Below are 15,993 nucleotides of genomic sequence, written 5' to 3'. Positions count from 1 at the left end.
ATCCAGGCTCCTTACTAATATCTATATCTGTAAGAAAATATGCCTCCATCGTCGAGATCCATAGACATCTCCAGGATGGCATGTGTGAGTAAAGGGAATGAAAAATTCTTTTGCTTCCCTTCAGGGTCTTCCTGCTGGAGCAGGAATTAAATTTATAGGAGACAGATTAAGAGGGGAAAAAACCCCTCAACGTTTAATTATGTGCACACAGAGACTCAATAATGAAAGTTAAGACTGAGGTAGGCAGTTTTTATACTTTCTAGACAAAGGGACAATAAATCTGTGTGGGATTGACAAGACGAAGAAAACATAAGTTTGGGAGCTTCAATTAGTAAGTTCTAAACAGAATTTGGCCCGGGGTAGTAGGTTAGTAAAAACTAACAAGGGTGGTTTATGCCACCTTCTCCGCTCTAAATTTCCCATCTCTGGTGATAAGGATGTCTCTTTACTTCCTGCTATCAGAGGGGACCTTTTCTGTTCTGAGGGGGACAGAGGAGGGTCTGGGTCTCCTTCTTGCACAGCCTGTCTCTTAAGTTAACTTTTATTTAAAATAATCGATATGCCAAAGCAGCCCATCTTGGGCTGGCCCGCCCTTGACCCCTGCGTGAGTTAGCCACAAAAAACCATCCTGTGACATCCTGAGACAGCCATTGTGTCTCCCGAGAAGACGAATCAGACTCTTTCTTTGAGCATATTAATGTCGAAGAACAAAAGAGTATTGGATATCAGGTAACTTCAGGCTGATACAAATGGCTTTGAACTTCTAGTCCTCATTTCTACAAAGTGATCAAATGGGGGCGGGGCCAGGTCCTCTACTTTTCTTCCGCCCCTGTGTGGCCATAAGCTGAAAGTTACATTGCCTCATTCCATTTTGTTGACTGCCTGAAATGATTTTGAATAACCCCTTGACTCTGGTCTTCTAACCAGTACCTGACAGACAGCTACAGAAAAAATGCCTCCACTTGCTAATCTGCCTATAGAAGCTGTTATTTTGGATCAGCTTAATTGAGCATCTTGGTTATGTCTTCATGAGTCCTCACTGAAAAGACCAGTCAGTCCAAAGAAAAACCTCATTTGGTTTCCCCCTTTTTTTTTTTAATTGGGACATAACTGACATGTAACATTATCTTAGTTTCTGATGTACAACATAATGATTCGGTATTTGTATGTAATGTGGAATGAGCACCACAGTCTGGTGAACAACCATCACCATGCAGAGTTACAGAATTTTTTTTCTTGTGATGAGGACTTTTAAGATTTATTCTCTTAGCAGCTTTCAGATGTGCAATACAGTGTTACTGACGGCAGTCACCATGCCGTGGATGACATCCCCAGGACTTATTTATCTCATAATTAGAAGTTTGCACCTTTTGACCCCCTTAATTCATTTCACCCTCCCCCTCCCCATCACCTCTGACAACCACCAATCAGTTCTCTGTATCTCTGAGCTCATTTTTTTGTTTTTTGCCTGTTCATTTGTATGTTTAGGTTTCACATATAATCGGGATCATATGGTATTTGACTTTCGCTGGCTTATTTCACTTAGCATCATGCCCTCAAGGTCTGTCCATGTTGTCACAAGATTTCATTCTTTTCTATGGCTGAATAATGTTCATGTGTGTATCATATTTTCTTCATCTACTTATCCATTGATGGGCATGGGTTGTTTCCATGGCTTGGCTATTATAAACAATGCTGCAGTGAACATGGGGGTGCAGTCATCTCTTCAAATCAGTGTTTTTGTTTTCTTCAGATAAATACCCAGAAGTGGGATTTCTAGATCATGTGGTACTTCTATTTTTAATGTTTTGAGGAACCTCCATACTATTTTCCATAATGGCTGCACCAGTTCGCATTCCCACCAGCAAGGCACAAAGGTTCCTCACCCACACTTGTTTCCTGGCTGTTTGGTACCAGCCACTCTAACAGGTGTGGGGTGACAGCTCACTGTGGTTTTGGTTTGCATTTCCCTGATGATGACTGATGTTGAGCCTTGTTTCCTGTGTCTGTTGGCCATTTGGATGTCTTCTTTGGAAAAATATCTATTCAGATTTTTTGCCCATTTTTTAAATCAGGTTTTACTTTGTTTTGTTTTTTGCTGTTGAGTTGTAGGAATTCTTTGTATATTTTGGATATTAATCCCTTATTAGAGATATGACTTGGAAGTATTTGCTCCTATTCAGTAGGCTGCCTTTTCACTTTATTAATGATTTCCTCTGCTGTGCAGATAAATGAAGTCTTATGTTCTTTGGTCTTAAAAATCAGTTTTATAAACATACAATACGCAGTTAGCACCCTGATTCAATCAAGATACATGATTTTCATTCACCCATTCAGGAACATTGATGACTTCTTATCTCATCGAGACCATTCATCATCACTAACTGATCAAACACAATTAAAAACCATTTCCACTGAAATAGAGAAGAGTATACTACGTAGAGAATAAAACAAGTTGTTTCCCCGTCGGTGTCATTGCCAGTCTCACTTTTTACATACCTCTCGTTCCCTTTTCCTCTTCAGACGTATTTTGGAATGGATGTGTCTGCCGTTGAAGACCCTGTCCAGAGGCGGGCCCTGGAAACCATGATAAAAACCTACGGCCAGACCCCTCGCCAGTTGTTCCAGTCGGCCCACGCGAGCAGATCCGGATCTAAGCTCAACATCGAAGGAGAGCTCCCCGCTGCCGTGGGGCTGTTAGTGCAGTTTGCTTTCAGGGACACCCGAGAGCAGGTCAAAGAAATTACCTACCCGGTATGTCATTTGAATTTGAATAGAATTCGGCAAAAACCGATCAAACTCCAGAGATGTAAGGCCTTTTCCCAGACTCCACGGACACCCCAGTGAATAGGGCCCCCTGCAGGTGTGCGCTCACCAGTGAGCACACGGGCACGCACTAACGGCGATGCTGTGTACGGAGTGAATGCCATGTTAGTGACCCGAGAGAGTGCCTTGGGGAGCTCCGTTCAGACAGCCGGCTCCCAGAGGGCTCTTCCCAGCGTAAGCCTTACAAGGCAGGGGCGCCATAGGCACCTGCACACCGGAGGCGGGGAACTGTCCAGGACTGGAGACAAGTCCGAGCCTGGTGTGGCAGTGCTCACACGCCTGACAGGGTCTCGGTTATCGTCTTCCACCAGAAGCGTGAGTGTTTGGTTCACAATTAAAGGAGAACCTTGCATATGTCTTAGGCCTCCCCAGACTATAATGACGAAGTGTTGCCTCTTAAAGTGGAAAGTAGGCATCATTTTTGCTCTGAACTACAGAAACAAAGCAAGCAAGCCTTAAGAGAAAAATGGATTCAAACCCGCAGCTAAATTCTTCATTATCAAAGAGCATAGATGGGAGACTGAACTGTAAAACACTGTAAAGGTTTGCTGCAGAAAACGAAGGCACCAGGGAAGGAGGTTGTGAGGATCTTGGACATGACATAAAGCAGCATGTCTCCAGCTGTGATCAGCTGTGACCCATTGTAAGAACAGCTTTCACAGACCTTGTTTTGACATTACTTCTTAAAATAAGGTTACTCAAATATACTAAATGTAGAATACATGGAAATTCTAGGGGTGCCTGGGTGGCTTAGTTGGATAACTGTCCAACTTTGGCTCAGGTCATGATCTCAGGGTTCGTGAGTTCGAGCCCCACGTCGGGCTCTGTGCTGACAGCTCAGAGCCTGGAACCTGTTTCAGATTCTGTGTCTCCCTTGCTCTCTGCCCCTCCCCTGCTTGCACGTGTGCACCCACATACTCTCTCTCTCTCAAAAACGAAAAACACATGGAAATTCTTTATGCTCATAGCTCACGTATATAACACATGCATGTTGAACGCAAATAAAAGTGATACAACCAGTAAGATTCAAATTTAATACATCAGTATGATAGTACCATTTTACCAAAACCAGATCACCAGAATTGTGTTTCATAGTTGGAAGCTGTGTTTTTTGTTTCTGTTTATTTGTCAGTGTAACCCTTAAAATTTTGAAGCCTCACAAATCACTGTAATTGTCATTACCAGGGTCATTATTTTCACTGGAATCCATTATTTTACCATGTCAAAATAATTTAATAGTACACCTCTGAAAAGTATTAAATGCAGTTTCATCTACTAATACTCAGTGCTGATCAACTGTTTGCAGCTGGTACATAGATCTGAGCCACATATCTGCTTACAGTGGGAACACGGTACCCACCGCCTCATTCCCACTCAGACCCGCACGTCCACCGATCCCTCCAGCTGGGATGGCCTGTGCCCGGACAACAGCCCCATTTTGTTCTCCCTGTTCTTTGAGGTCTCTGCTCAGATGTCCCCTTCTCAGTCCCCTGATTCCTATCTATGACAGTGACTCCCTCGGTCCCTGCTCTATTCCCTTTCTCCATTGTTCTTCCTAGAGCTTCACCGCCTGACATATTGTCTGTGCATCTGTTTCTTGTCTGCCCCTCAGCCCAGCTGGGATCCAGCCGCCTGCGGACTGGGGCTCCCTCTGTACTTTCATCCCTGCGGGTAGCAACAAGGAACACAGATTTCTGTATGCTAAGCATGGAGCAGTAAAAAAGTAGAACATAATTCTTGCCTACAAAGGGCTTATAATCAGGTTGCTTACCCTTTGTTTAGGATTTCAGTTAGAAGCCATTCTATATTTACTACCTCTGACTTTTTCCGTTCCTCTTAGAGCCCTCTGTCGTGGATAAAAGGCTTGAAGTGGGGGGAGTACGTGGGTTCTCCCAGTGCTCCGGTGCCTGTGGTCTGCTTCAGCCAGCCCCACGGAGAGAGATTTGGTTCTCTCCAGGCTCTGCCCACCAGAGCCATCTGTGGATTGTCCCAGAATTTCTGTCTGCTGATGACGTACAGCAAAGAACAAGGTAAATGGAAACATTCTCAGTACCTCTCTCATGAGATTTGACTGTTTCCAGCTCATCTGTGCTACTATTTTATTTCTAAGTTTTGAGGCCATGGTGAAAATCATTCAAGCATGTGGTTATTTAGTGCAAAGTAGGAACTAAACATACCACATGGGGGTAAGAAAAGGGATCAAAGGCAGTGCCATTTGAAATAGGAGGAGTCAAAGCCAAGAGCAAGCATCCTGTGGTTATGATCAAAAGATGAAAACATCAGTTTTATAGAAATGTACCTTTTGAGGCCCTTGAATCCCAGAAGAGACTAGCAAATCTAGTACCTCTGAAGGTATAGTCATGAGATTCAAACAGAACAAAACAAGGAAGTCAGGACAGCCTCGAAAATAGGTCTTAAAAATAGGTGAGCCTGGAAAGCAATCCTTTTCTCAGCCTCTGTGCACTCATCCGCCAACAGCAGCACATGGAAAAGTGCCGTAATTACTTCCTAGTTAATGTGATTAACCATTTCGTTCAATATAAAAGAACTCTCCCTGCTTACTAGGCACGGGCTTTGGGCACTAGAATGGATGACTGGGGCGCCCATCTGTTCATAACAGGCGTGTGCAGACTTGCCTAAAAGCCAGCGCGTGGACTAGATAGATGCCTCTTGACCATCACAGTTTGTGTTTGACAGTATTTCTGAGGCGCCGTGCTCATTGGGGTCTGTGCAGCTGGCTCCCAGCACGGGCAGCCCTGCATTTCGAGGAAGCGGCGTCCTTACCAAGCAGAGGTCACTTAAAGAAATTAAGTGTGCTGGTTGACCACAGTCCTTTAGACTTACCCTTGTCTGTATCATGGAATCAGCGATTACCTTTATGCTTGTTAGTAAGAAGAGAGGCTGCGTATCATTTTATCTCAGTTTAGTGAATTAGTAGGGTATGGTAAATCTGTTTATTTACTGTAATATCAGCAGTTTATTTTCACTAGTATGTTACGGTTAGTTGTGAGGTGTGTTACAAATTAATTTACTGTTAATAATACTTAAAGTACCAAAATGTGTGAGTAATTTCCCTTAAAAAATAATTAGAGTGGATTGAAGTTGGTCTCTGTTGAGCAGAAGAGAAAGGGCAGGTGTCACCACTTAGCATGATGCAGTAAAATGTGTCACATGTGATCGTCAGCCTACCTAATATGTGCCATTACGATCAGAGCCCTAAGTGAGTGTGCCCTTAATAGCTGTGTGCATTCAGATTATACTGTGCTTCCTTGTGGAATGCGTTTGGGATTTGCCGGCATCTAGGTGTTTATAGGGAACAGCACAGATCTGGCCACGGCCTCAGGAGGAACAGTGCCTTGAGTTTGCATCCCAGCTCTGCTACTTAGCAGCTGTCTGACCTTGACAAAGTTACCTAAACCTTCTGAATCCTGGCTTTTGATGTATAAAATGGGAATAACAAAAGGATTTACTTCACAGAGTAATTTACCGTAAAGATTAAATGAGATAATGCAGGGAATGATTAGCACAGTGCCTGACTCATTCTAAGTGCTTAGTAAATGCCCGTCAGGCTGTCCGTAAGCGTGCTGGGCCCAGGGACTGTGTGTGCTCACCGCTGCGCCCAGCATGCCACAGACAGCCCACAGTGCTGCACAGCAGCCTTGCGGGAGTGAGCGCTCAGCATGCCCATGAGAGTGAGGTTGTGTGCTCACAGCTGCGCGGGATTGCACGCCCCTCTATCAAATAACTGTGTGGTTTTGCTGAGCTCTACATGCATAATATAGTGAGATCATTTGGATGCTCCTAAACCCAGGATAGGCCTGTACAAGGGCGACTGAGCCACCCAGGCGTCTCTAGTTTATATTTATTTTTAAAAGTACAAGTACAAGTTACCTATTGCTTGTAAACTGTGCCTCAGAATTGCCTGAGATGCTTTTTTTCAAAACATACTTGCCTGGGTCCCATTTGAGCCAACTGTATCAATCTCTGGGGCTTGAGTCGAGCCTATGCGTGCTGAAAAAGCCATTTTCTTACAAACTGCTGTTTAACGTTCACTATTCTAATCCATAAAGGAAAAGTTTCTTTTTCTTTAAAAAAAAAATAAGTGGTGCCTCTTGTAAGTGCTGGAATGAGAAACTGGGAACGGTTCTATTATGTATTTCATTCACCGAGCACTTGGTTTACTGAGTACCCACTGCATGCCAGGTGTTATGGTAGCATTTCAGAGGTCCTGAGACTCCTGACGTGAGGTTCCTTTCCCCAGCAGCTTATATTTAGAGCAGCTTATATTAAGTGAGTACATTCCAGTTCCTTTATTGCAAAACTGACGTCAGCATTTGGTATTATATTCAACAAAACCAAACCAATCTGCGAATTGCATTTTCACCGTGCTATTGATTCTTTCAACAGATATTTATCTTTTATTCCTCTGTGTGTGGGCTCATTGTGCTAGGTGCTGCAGTAAATATAGCACGTGGTCTCTCCATAAGGGACTTAAGCAATCCAAATTCCAGGGCCAGTACCGGGTATGGCATTAATGCTGCATCAGCTATATTCAGCACACCAACAAGCATAGATTTTGAATAGTGCTGAAAAGGGATGTCAGAATGTCCAAATCTTTATCCCCAAAAGACATAAAACTATGTTGTGAAAAAGAGAAAAAGAGCAGAACCTCAGTACATAAAGTCTGCTGTGCAAAGTCCTGGCAGTTGATGGGATGGAATGATCCTTCCCAGGACAGGTGTTGCTTCCAGGGTGGCCATGTTCTCTTTCGAGTCCTGATACTTGTCCATACTGGTTCTTCAGCAGGTGGTATCTACGAAATTATTTAAGTAGCATCTAATTTATATTTATTTATTTTTTAAGGGTTTTTTTTTAACATTTATTTATTTTTGAGAAAGAGAAAGAGACAGAGTGCAAGCAGCGGAGGGCCATAGAGAGAGGGAGACACAGAACAGAAGTAGGCTCCAGGCTCTGAGCCGTCAGCACAGAACCTGATGCAGGACTCAAATTCACAACTGTGAGATCATGACCTGAGCCAAAGTCAGCTGCTTAACCGACTAAGCCACCTGAGCTCCCCTCGTTTATATTTATTTTTAAAAGTAAAAGGGTCAGGGCACCTGTGTGGCTCAGTCGGTTAAGCGTCCGACTTCCACTCAGGTCATCTCACAGTTCATGGGTTCGAGCCCCACGTCGGGCTCTGTGCTGACAGCTTAGAGCCTAGAGCCTGTCTTTGGATTCTATGTCTCCCTGTCTTTCTGACCCTCCGCTGCTCATGCTGTCTCTGTCTCTCTCAGAAATAAATAAAAAAACAATAAAAAAAAAAGTAAAAAGTTCATAGAACATGAATAGAGTCAGCTTGACTATCATTGTCTTTTATAAAAATTCTTTTACAGACATTTTAGTACTAAATCAAATCCCAGCCAAAGCAACAGAAGGGAAAAAGAATACAGTCCCACTCTTAGAATCCCATCAGCATTAAAGGAATAAAACTAATTTAAATCAGTCCATCTTATGAATATAAAGATGATTTGCACTGGAAACATACTATGTTCTGCTATGTAAACTTCACCTTTTAACCCGCCATGCTGGGGGGTTGTCAGTAACAGTTGAGCAGTGGCAATCTGATACTTTTATTTCTCCTTCTTGAGGTGTGAGAAGCATGAACAGTACTGACATTCAGTGGTCAGCCATTCTGAGCTGGGGATATGCTGATAACATTTTGAGGTTGAAGAGTAAACAAAGCGAGCCTCCAATAAACTTCATACAAAGTTCTCAACAATATCAGGTAAACTTTTTTATGATTACTTTATAATACTAATTAAATATAATGCTTTAAAAAGGAGTCAGGACTCGTAGCACCTGGTCTTTAATATTCTGTAGTTAATCCAGTCCAGAAGCTGATGGTGCTGGACAAGGCCTTGTTCACAGTGCTCAGGCCTCCCGACTACTGCTGTTCTGACTGTGTCCCCAGCCTTTGTCTTCTACCTGGTACCTCACTGAGAGAGAGTCACCATCACCGAGTCAGCAACAGCTGTGGGCATGGCGTTGGAACAAAATCAACATTGCGTCCTTCTCAGTGGCCACGTTACTTTTGTCACTGGGTCATTTTCTAGAACCAGAGTGCCATCTTCTCTACCTGGTTTCTGCGAAGCAGGCTGGGTGTTCAGGCATCATGATGGGGTAGAAGGAGCACGGGGCCCACCTAAAGCCCTGATCTGTGTGAGTGGCCCAGAGTGCTTGTTTACTGGGGCGCCTTCGGCAGAGACCTTTCCAAACTTGAGGTTCGTTCCTCCTCTTTGAAACTGGGACTCCCCACCTCTCTCTCATAACGCTGTTGTAAAAATATCTCCAGTTGTATATATATGGTATATATACGGCATGTATATACACACACACGCACACACAATACTGCCACAACTTTTTCCCGTAGTAAATCATATGTTAAACCCTCTTTCTGTGACTTTGTTTCCATGGGAAATTCTTTTACCATTTCCAACTTCCTTTATCTACGTAACACTTGACGCCAATTCATGTGTCCTAACATTTTCTCATTCCCTGAGCATGTGAGAAATGGAGTAAGCTATTTGTGGGGTTTTTTTTGTCAGTGAAAAAAAGGAGAGCAATAACTCCTTTGCTTAACCCTCAATATACCTGAAGAAAAGGTCATCACCTTTTGTTATCTGGGTACTAGTAAAGTAAAACAAAAGTAAGCAAAAGGACAGTGAAAAACAGCCTTATTAGAAATTTTAGTAAGAATTTGAGCATCACAAAAGTAATTTCTGTCACGTAAAGTTTGGCACACAAGGATATCATTGAAGACAAAAGAATACTGTCATAAATCCTTTTAGCAAAACAGGATGGTCCAGATTCTTCTAGGAAAATACTGGGTGATGAAGAACTTCCAGTCAAATGGCTACCTGGGTGGGGGCACCGTACTTCATCTTCATCCTTAGAAATATATCGTTCCTGCAGTAGTTCCTTAGCTTGAGAAAATTTGTCTGAGGACTCACACTCCGATCTCACTTCCACGGTCAGTGTCCTCATGATCAGAGACGAGAGCCCTGCTGCCCTCTTGCCTGCACCTTCTGACTGATCTCTCGATCGTGAAACACAGTCCTCTGTCAGTTTTCTTCTCTGTTCTATTATCAGTAGAACATAAAAAATTCTGAATTCCCAGCTGTGTTCAGTGAAAGCTAGAAGCAGAGTACAGAGACACAGAGGGCGTCTCCAGCCTTCCTTTGTGTTNCTCTAGAAAAAAAAAAAAAAAAAAAAAAAAAAAAAACCACAAAGGATGACAGTTCATTTCACATACTACATTATCCTTCCAGGAGATCCATCATTCTTCATGTTCGTGTTTGTTTCATGTTAGCATCGTTGGGAATAATTGATGAAATAATTCCCGTAGTGATGAAATAGCAAAGTGTTTCGAGCTAAAGGGAAGACAAAATTACTAAAACCCTGTAACTGTAACTTAGGTTTATAAAAGAGTTCAGTGGACCCAAATGGTAATTGCAAGACAATGAGTTTTATTCTATATATATATATAAAATAATTACATTTTCTCTTTGTTCTTCTGGAAGACCTCTAAGAAAGAATAAAAGTGACAAAATGCTAACCCTTACAAATAGTTAGAACTATTCAAGAAAGAAAATAGGGGCGCCTGGGTGGCTCAGTCAGTTAAGCGTCCGACTTTGGCTGGGGTCACGATCTCACAGTCTGTGGGTTCGAGCCCCACGTCAAGCTCTGTACTGACAGCTCAGACCCTGGAGCCTACTTCAGATTCTGTGTCTACCTCTCTCTCTGCCCCTTCCCCACTCGCTCTCTGTCTCTCTAAATAAAATAAATACATAAAAAAATTTTTTTAAAAGAAGAAAGAAAATAGAAAACTAAAATTGGAGCCAGTGGACTCTGATGAAGGATGAAGAGTCAAGGAGAGCCAGCGTGACAGAAGGGTGGCGGACACTTGAGCACATTTGCAGGTCCGGGGAAGAAGTTGAGATTGAAATTCTGAGAGAGTGTGGACAGATGTCCTGTGGAACATTGGGGGTGGGTGCAGCTGGCTTTAAAAGTGAGGAGCTTCCTCCTCTAAATCAGGAGAAGCCCCGAGACACTCAAGGCATGAAGGAGGGAGAGGATGAGATCTGTGGCCGGTGCCCTCTGTCTTCTCAGCACAGTGCAGCCTGGGGGTCCGTGGGCTGCGGGTCAGCTGGGACTGGAGAAGGGGCATGAGGAGCACAGCCGCTGGGGACGGGGGCTCAGCTGGTTCCCAGATCCAGAGGAAGACTCAGTGGGCAGAGTGTTGAGTGGCCTTGAACAGGGCCTCCCTGGTTAGGACTGAAGGGTTTATGGTCCCAAAGGGATAATCTGAGATTTTCTTCTCTACGTATCTTTCCTCCTCCTACTGAACAGTTTTTAGAACTGTTAGAAACAATACCTGTATTTGAATGTACCCCATTTCCCCACTAGAAGCAGAAACAGAAAAAAAAAGTAAAAATCAGATAAATGTGTAAAGCCTCACACATGCACACATCGCGCACACACACTCAGCCTTGGATCCAGTCAGTCCTGGATCATTTTCTTTAAATTTCTGAGGAACAAACGGCCATGTGTGCAGAAAAATGTCAAATCTTAGATGATGATATACTGTAATACACTGTAACTTGGAAACAGCCTTTAGACAACTGGCTTAAAGCTACAGAATACTCTGGTATTACCACTGGCCCTTGTTTAATCACTTTGAGCAAAATGTTTATTAAATTTTGCAGTTATATATATTTTAAATAGTTGTCAGAGAAATAGAAACATTTCTCCTGCTTCTTAAACACGGTGACCCCTGGTTTGTCCTCTTTCCAAGGTGACTAGCTGCGCCTGGGTACCTGACAGCTGCCAGCTGTTTACTGGGAGCAAATGCGGTGTCATCACAGCCTACGCCAACAGGTTCACCAGCAGCACGGTAGGCCTGGGGCGCACTTCGCGAGGAGCTGGGATTTTCATGATCGTGGGGGGGGAAAATGCTTATGAAGTATAATTCGTTTGTAGAAGATTAACTGAAAATGTTGGCACTCTAATCTTTTGTTCTTTAATCTCTTTCACATAAGCTCTTAAGCTATAAAAGGCCATATATCTGACTCTTTAATTTTAGGTTTATTAGGATCATGAGAATTTCTGAAAGTGATTATAAAGATCTTATTTTTGGTGTCACGGATGGCATTTTGATTCATGATCTCTTTTGTGATTATACTTCTTCATGACATTGTGATGCTCGTTTGCCTGTATTCTCAGTGTCGACCTGAATGCCTAGGAGTGTACCATGGGATTCTATAAAATTTGGAAGCTTAGAACCTCTAATATTTAAAAAAAAAATTTTTTTGTTTATTTTTTAAGGAGAGAGAGAGAGAGAGCATGAGCTGGGGAGGGGTGGACAGAGAGGGAGATACAGAATCTGAAGCAGGCTCCAGGCTCTGAGCTGTCAGCACAGAGCCCAATGTGGGGCTCAGACTCTTAAGCTGTAAGATCATGAAGTCAGACGTTTAACTGACTGAGCCACCCAGGTATCCCTAGAACGTCTAATATTTAACCTTCCTACATTTTCTGGACCGGAGCAAAATCCAAATAGCCCATCTTGGTTTATACCACTTCCTGGAAGAAATTTATTTTAGCCATTTGCTGAATCTCCAGATTTTTAAATTATAAAGCAGTCAAGTGAAGAAGACATATTGTGCAATTGTTCTTTTTAATTTACTGTTGTTCCTTTCTTGAATCAACTCTCTGTGGTGCTGTTAAGGATAAATAGCAAGTTTAGGGTAATAACTCAGTAATTGTTTTATTCTAGAACTTTCTTGTGCTTTCTGCCCCACCTCCTCCCCATTACAAGTTTTCTCTCTTAGATTATTAAATATGTTTTACTGGGTAAACCGGTCTTGCCAACATGGGGTGATGCTAGATTCTTTCTTTTCTGTCCAAGTTTATTCCGTTTTAAACTCCTGCCAAGGTTCTTTGCGTGATCCTTGGGGTATAACTATGAACATAATAGTGTATCCTATTAGCCTTTTAGCCTAAGGGACCATTAAAATGTTTGAAGCAGGTGTAATTTGATCCAACCAGCATTTTAGGAAGCCCACCGTGCACCTGCCAGGAACAGCACCTGGGGGAATGAGCCCGAGGGGGGGGTGCCAAGCCCGAAGGCCGCTGTGGCGGTGCAGGTGGGCCACGCGGAAGGCGGGAGAGTGAAGTAGACGCCCGCCCAAAGAACAGTTCGCACCCCGCCTAGACCCGGAGGGCGGCCAGAGGTCAGAAAATCTGAAAAGCCACACTTGAGCTGGATCGGAAAGGATCGGTTTACTAAGGAGGGAAAAGAGGAAAGGCTATTTCAGGCACAGAAAACCAGCAACACGGCAAGAAAGGCATGGTAACTTGGGGGATGGCAAGTACTCAGTATGTGTAGTTTAGGGTCTGAAAGTCGGGAGGCAAGGTCAGAGCCAGGAGGAGAAGCGGGTGCGGTCAAGGTCTTTTAGGCCGAACAGAAAGAATGCTGCGGAAGCAAGCAGAGAAGCCTCTGAGCTTTGGGGATGTCTCCCATTCACTCCCGAAGGCCTACAGTGGGTGTTAAGTTGACATCCACTCTCATATTGGCTGCTGACGGCACTTTCCTCTTCTAAGCTCACGCTTCTGTTTGCTTCTCGNCTGTTGTGATTGGTCTTAAGAATGGAGTAGAGGAAAAAAAAAAAAAAAAAAAAAAAAAAAAGATGAGGCTGTCAGTATGGGAGCAGTTGTGCACAGCATAGCTCCGAACGTAGTGGAGGGGGCGCAGCGCAGTTACAGTGCAAATGCAGGAAGACATGTTTCTTTGCTTTTGAAATTACTGTAGGCTTGTGAAATCTTACGTAGCTTACCCTTCCACAGTTATGTATTTACCTAGAAGTAGACTTTTCAACTTTATTGATAAGGGCTTTCTTTTTCTCCCAAGTATACTAGTATTAGGTAATCAAGTCATGAGATTAGCAGTAACTAATTTACACCATGTCCCAAAACACATCTTAGCTCTGTGGTTATAGCACTGTTTGTTTTGAGGGGAGGTAACCTGGGTTTTTGTAGACATTGTTGCCTCTTTTTCTCAGGGACCCCTCATCGTTTTGGCACCCCCAAAAGCTGCATCGTGAGCAGATGCCTGTGAGGTTAGCAGAAGGCACCTCATGTCACCAGTTTCTGTTCTCCCAACCCACTGAATGCCAGGGTGCTACATGTTCTACAAGTACTCATGTTCTTGTGGGTGGTAGCTGTAACAGGGACAAAATGCAGGCTCTCCGAGGGCCATGCAGGGCATGACCAAAATAGTTATCCCTAGAAAATATTTCCAAGGGGTTCTTATGAAATACATTCCTTACCCAGTGAAGCATATCTAACTCTGAGCCTTGTAAGTTTCTGTTGATTCTCCCAGGGTAGCCTAAAATGCATTCCACGTAAGGATGAATAAGTTGATTTGTTAGAAGGAATTGTCTATAATCTGTTTATAGATTAGAGAAGAATGTCTTCTAAAAGTGATAACTGATTTTAAAATGATTGCTCTTATTTTTTTCACTAATTAACTAGTATGGCCACATCATCGTCCTGTAAGTGACAATGTATTTCTGTTCTCTAAATCAGTGGTGGCAAGAGAATAAATAGGAGGTTTTTCCGAGAGAGTATGAGGTCATTAAAGAGCAATTTTTAAATGAAGTAGGCCATGATTCCTGTTCTGCCCATGGAAATTATTTTCTGACCTGTCAGGGAATCATCTAGTAATACTCTTACAATCACTTTAAAGTATAAAATCTGTAAAACTACCAACAACCACTATAGGGGTCCTATTCTGTGTTTATCCCATAAATATCATTGATGATCATGGAGTNATAAGGGCTTTCTTTTTCTCCCAAGTATACTAGTATTAGGTAATCAAGTCATGAGATTAGCAGTAACTAATTTACACCATGTCCCAAAACACATCTTAGCTCCGTGGTTATAGCACTGTTTGCTTTGAGGGGAGGTAAACTGGGTTTTTGTAGACGTTGTTGCCTCTTTTTCTCAGGGACCCCTCATCGTTTTGGCACCCCCAAAAGCTGCATCGTGAGCAGGTGCCTGTGAGGTTAGCAGAAGGCACCTCATGTCACCAGTTTCTGTTCTCCCAACCCACTGAATGCCAGGGTGCTACATGTTCTACAAGTACTCATGTTCTTGTGGGTGGTAGCTGTAACAGGGACAAAATGCAGGCTCTCCGAGGGCCATGCAGGGCATGACCAAAATAGTTATCCCTAGAAAATATTTCCAAGGGGTTCTTATGAAATACATTCCTTACCCAGTGAAGCATATCTAACTCTGAGCCTTGTAAGTTTCTGTTGATTCTCCCAGGGTAGCCTAAAATGCATTCCACGTAGGATGAATAAGTTGATTTGTTAGAAGGAATTGTCTATAATCTGTTTATAGATTAGAGAAGAATGTCTTCTAAAAGTGATAACTGATTTTAAAATGATTGCTCTTATTTTTTTCACTAATTAACTAGTATGGCCACATCATCGTCCTGTAAGTGACAATGTATTTCTGTTCTCTAAATCAGTGGTGGCAAGAGAATAAATAGGAGGTTTTTCCGAGAGAGTATGAGGTCATTAAAGAGCAATTTTTAAATGAAGTAGGCCATGATTCCTGTTCTGCCCATGGAAATTATTTTCTGACCTGTCAGGGAATCATATAGTAATACTCTTACAATCACTTTAAAGTATAAAATCTGTAAAACTACCAACAACCACTATAGGGGTCCTATTCTGTGTTTATCCCATAAATATCATTGATGATCATGGAGTAAAACACAAGTGTGTGTGTGTGTGTGTGTGTGTGTGTGTGTGTGTGTGTAATGAAAGCATCAAAGAGCTAACACGCTAGTGTAAAACCCTCAAGCCAGAGAGGTACATAAGCAGAGGGGAGCTCTGGCCTCAAGGACAGTATCAATCTGGAGTATTGACACTGATGCTGTGATGCTCTTGTGAGAGGAATGGAGAACAACACCCAGGGCTGGAGAGGCCCAGGGAGGCCCTTCTCCAAAGACTGGTCCCTGAGCATGAGGATGAGTCCCACGGGACAACCTCTTGCCTGGCATTACAGCCTGGGTCAGAATTCTTGGGGCGCCGGGGGGGGGGG

General features: G+C 43.1%; 1 protein-coding gene across 2 annotated transcripts in view; it reads left to right on the top strand.

Moving 5' to 3' along the window:
• Positions 1-15,993, top strand: part of LYST (lysosomal trafficking regulator) — a 163,972-nt gene that overhangs the window by 136,630 nt on the left and 11,349 nt on the right. For both annotated transcript variants that reach the window (XM_077751733.1, XM_077751732.1), the window contains exons 45-48: positions 2,524-2,754; positions 4,667-4,856; positions 8,475-8,611; positions 11,681-11,779. In XM_077751733.1, the coding sequence (XP_077607859.1) occupies positions 2,524-2,754; positions 4,667-4,856; positions 8,475-8,611; positions 11,681-11,779 (657 nt within the window). The remainder of the gene's footprint in view (positions 1-2,523; positions 2,755-4,666; positions 4,857-8,474; positions 8,612-11,680; positions 11,780-15,993) is intronic.

Source organism: Crocuta crocuta, unplaced genomic scaffold (assembly GCF_008692635.1).
Source record: "Crocuta crocuta isolate KB4526 unplaced genomic scaffold, BGI_CrCroc_1.0 scaffold59-1, whole genome shotgun sequence".
Classification (NCBI taxonomy): domain Eukaryota; kingdom Metazoa; phylum Chordata; class Mammalia; order Carnivora; family Hyaenidae; genus Crocuta; species Crocuta crocuta.
Note: the sequence above shows the minus strand (reverse complement) of the source record. Positions and strands in the feature narration are given on the sequence as shown.